Source organism: Zeus faber (assembly GCF_960531495.2).
Source record: "Zeus faber genome assembly, chromosome: 5".
Lineage (NCBI taxonomy): Eukaryota > Metazoa > Chordata > Actinopteri > Zeiformes > Zeidae > Zeus > Zeus faber.
This window is the reverse complement of record NC_137192.1, coordinates 27,397,103-27,398,131: the sequence shown is the minus strand read 5'-3', so window position 1 is coordinate 27,398,131 and position 1,029 is coordinate 27,397,103. Positions and strand designations below refer to the sequence as shown.

The following is a 1,029-nucleotide window of genomic DNA, read 5'->3' as shown; positions in this document are numbered from 1 at the left end:
CCACCCCAACTTCCACCCAAACTTCTACTTCAACAACCACCCCAACGAACACCCAAACTTCCACCGCAACAACCACCCCAACTTCCACCTCAACAACCACCCAAACTCCCAGCTCAACAACCATGCCAACGTCCACCTCAACGACCAGTGCAACGACCACCTCCGCGACCATGCCAACTTCCACCCAAACTTCTACTTCAACAACCACCCCAACGAACACCCCAACTTCCACCTCAACAACCACCCCAACTTCCACCCAAACTTCTACTTCAACAACCACCCCAACGAACACCCCAACTTCCCCCCCAACTTCCACCTCAACTTCCTCCTCAACAACAACCCCAACTAACACCCAAACATCCTCCTCAACAACCACCCCAACTTCCACCTCAACGACCACCTCAACAACCACCTCAACAACCACCCCAACATCCTCCTCCACAACTACCCCAACTTCCACCTCAACGACAAGTGCAGCGATAACGTCAACAACCACCTCAACGACCACCCCAACGTCCTCCTCAACAACCACCGCATCTTCCGCCACAACAACCACCCCAACTTCCACCTCAACAACAACCCCAACTAACACCCAAACATCCACCTCAACAAGCACCCAAACTTCCTCTTCAACAACCTCCTCAACGACCACCTCAACTTCCTCCTCAACAACAACCCCAACTAACACCCAAACATCCACCTCAACAACAACCCCAACTTCCACCCAAACTTCTACTTCAACAACCACCCCAACGAACACCCCAACTTCCACCTCAACAACCACCCCAACTTCCACCCAAACTTCTACTTCAACAACCACCCCAACGAACACCCAAACTTCCACCGCAACAACCACCCCAACTTCCACCCAAACTTCTACTTCAACAACCACCCCAACGAACACCCCAACTTCCCCCCCAACTTCCACCTCAACTTCCTCCTCAACAACAACCCCAACTAACACCCAAACATCCTCCTCAACAACCACCCCAACTTCCACCTCAACGACCACCTCAACAACCACCTCAA

General features: G+C 52.4%; 1 protein-coding gene across 1 annotated transcript in view; it reads left to right on the top strand.

Annotated features, from left to right (window-relative positions):
* LOC307230642 (odorant receptor 131-2-like) overlaps nucleotides 1–349 on the top strand; it is a gene marked incomplete at both ends in the record, with an annotated part of 47,405 nt that extends 47,056 nt beyond the window's left edge. Inside the window, one exon of the mRNA XM_080001078.1 lies at nucleotides 113–349. Within this exon, the coding sequence (XP_079857204.1) occupies nucleotides 113–349 (237 nt within the window). The remainder of the gene's footprint in view (nucleotides 1–112) is intronic.
* Between the last annotated feature and the right edge of the window lie 680 nt (nucleotides 350–1,029).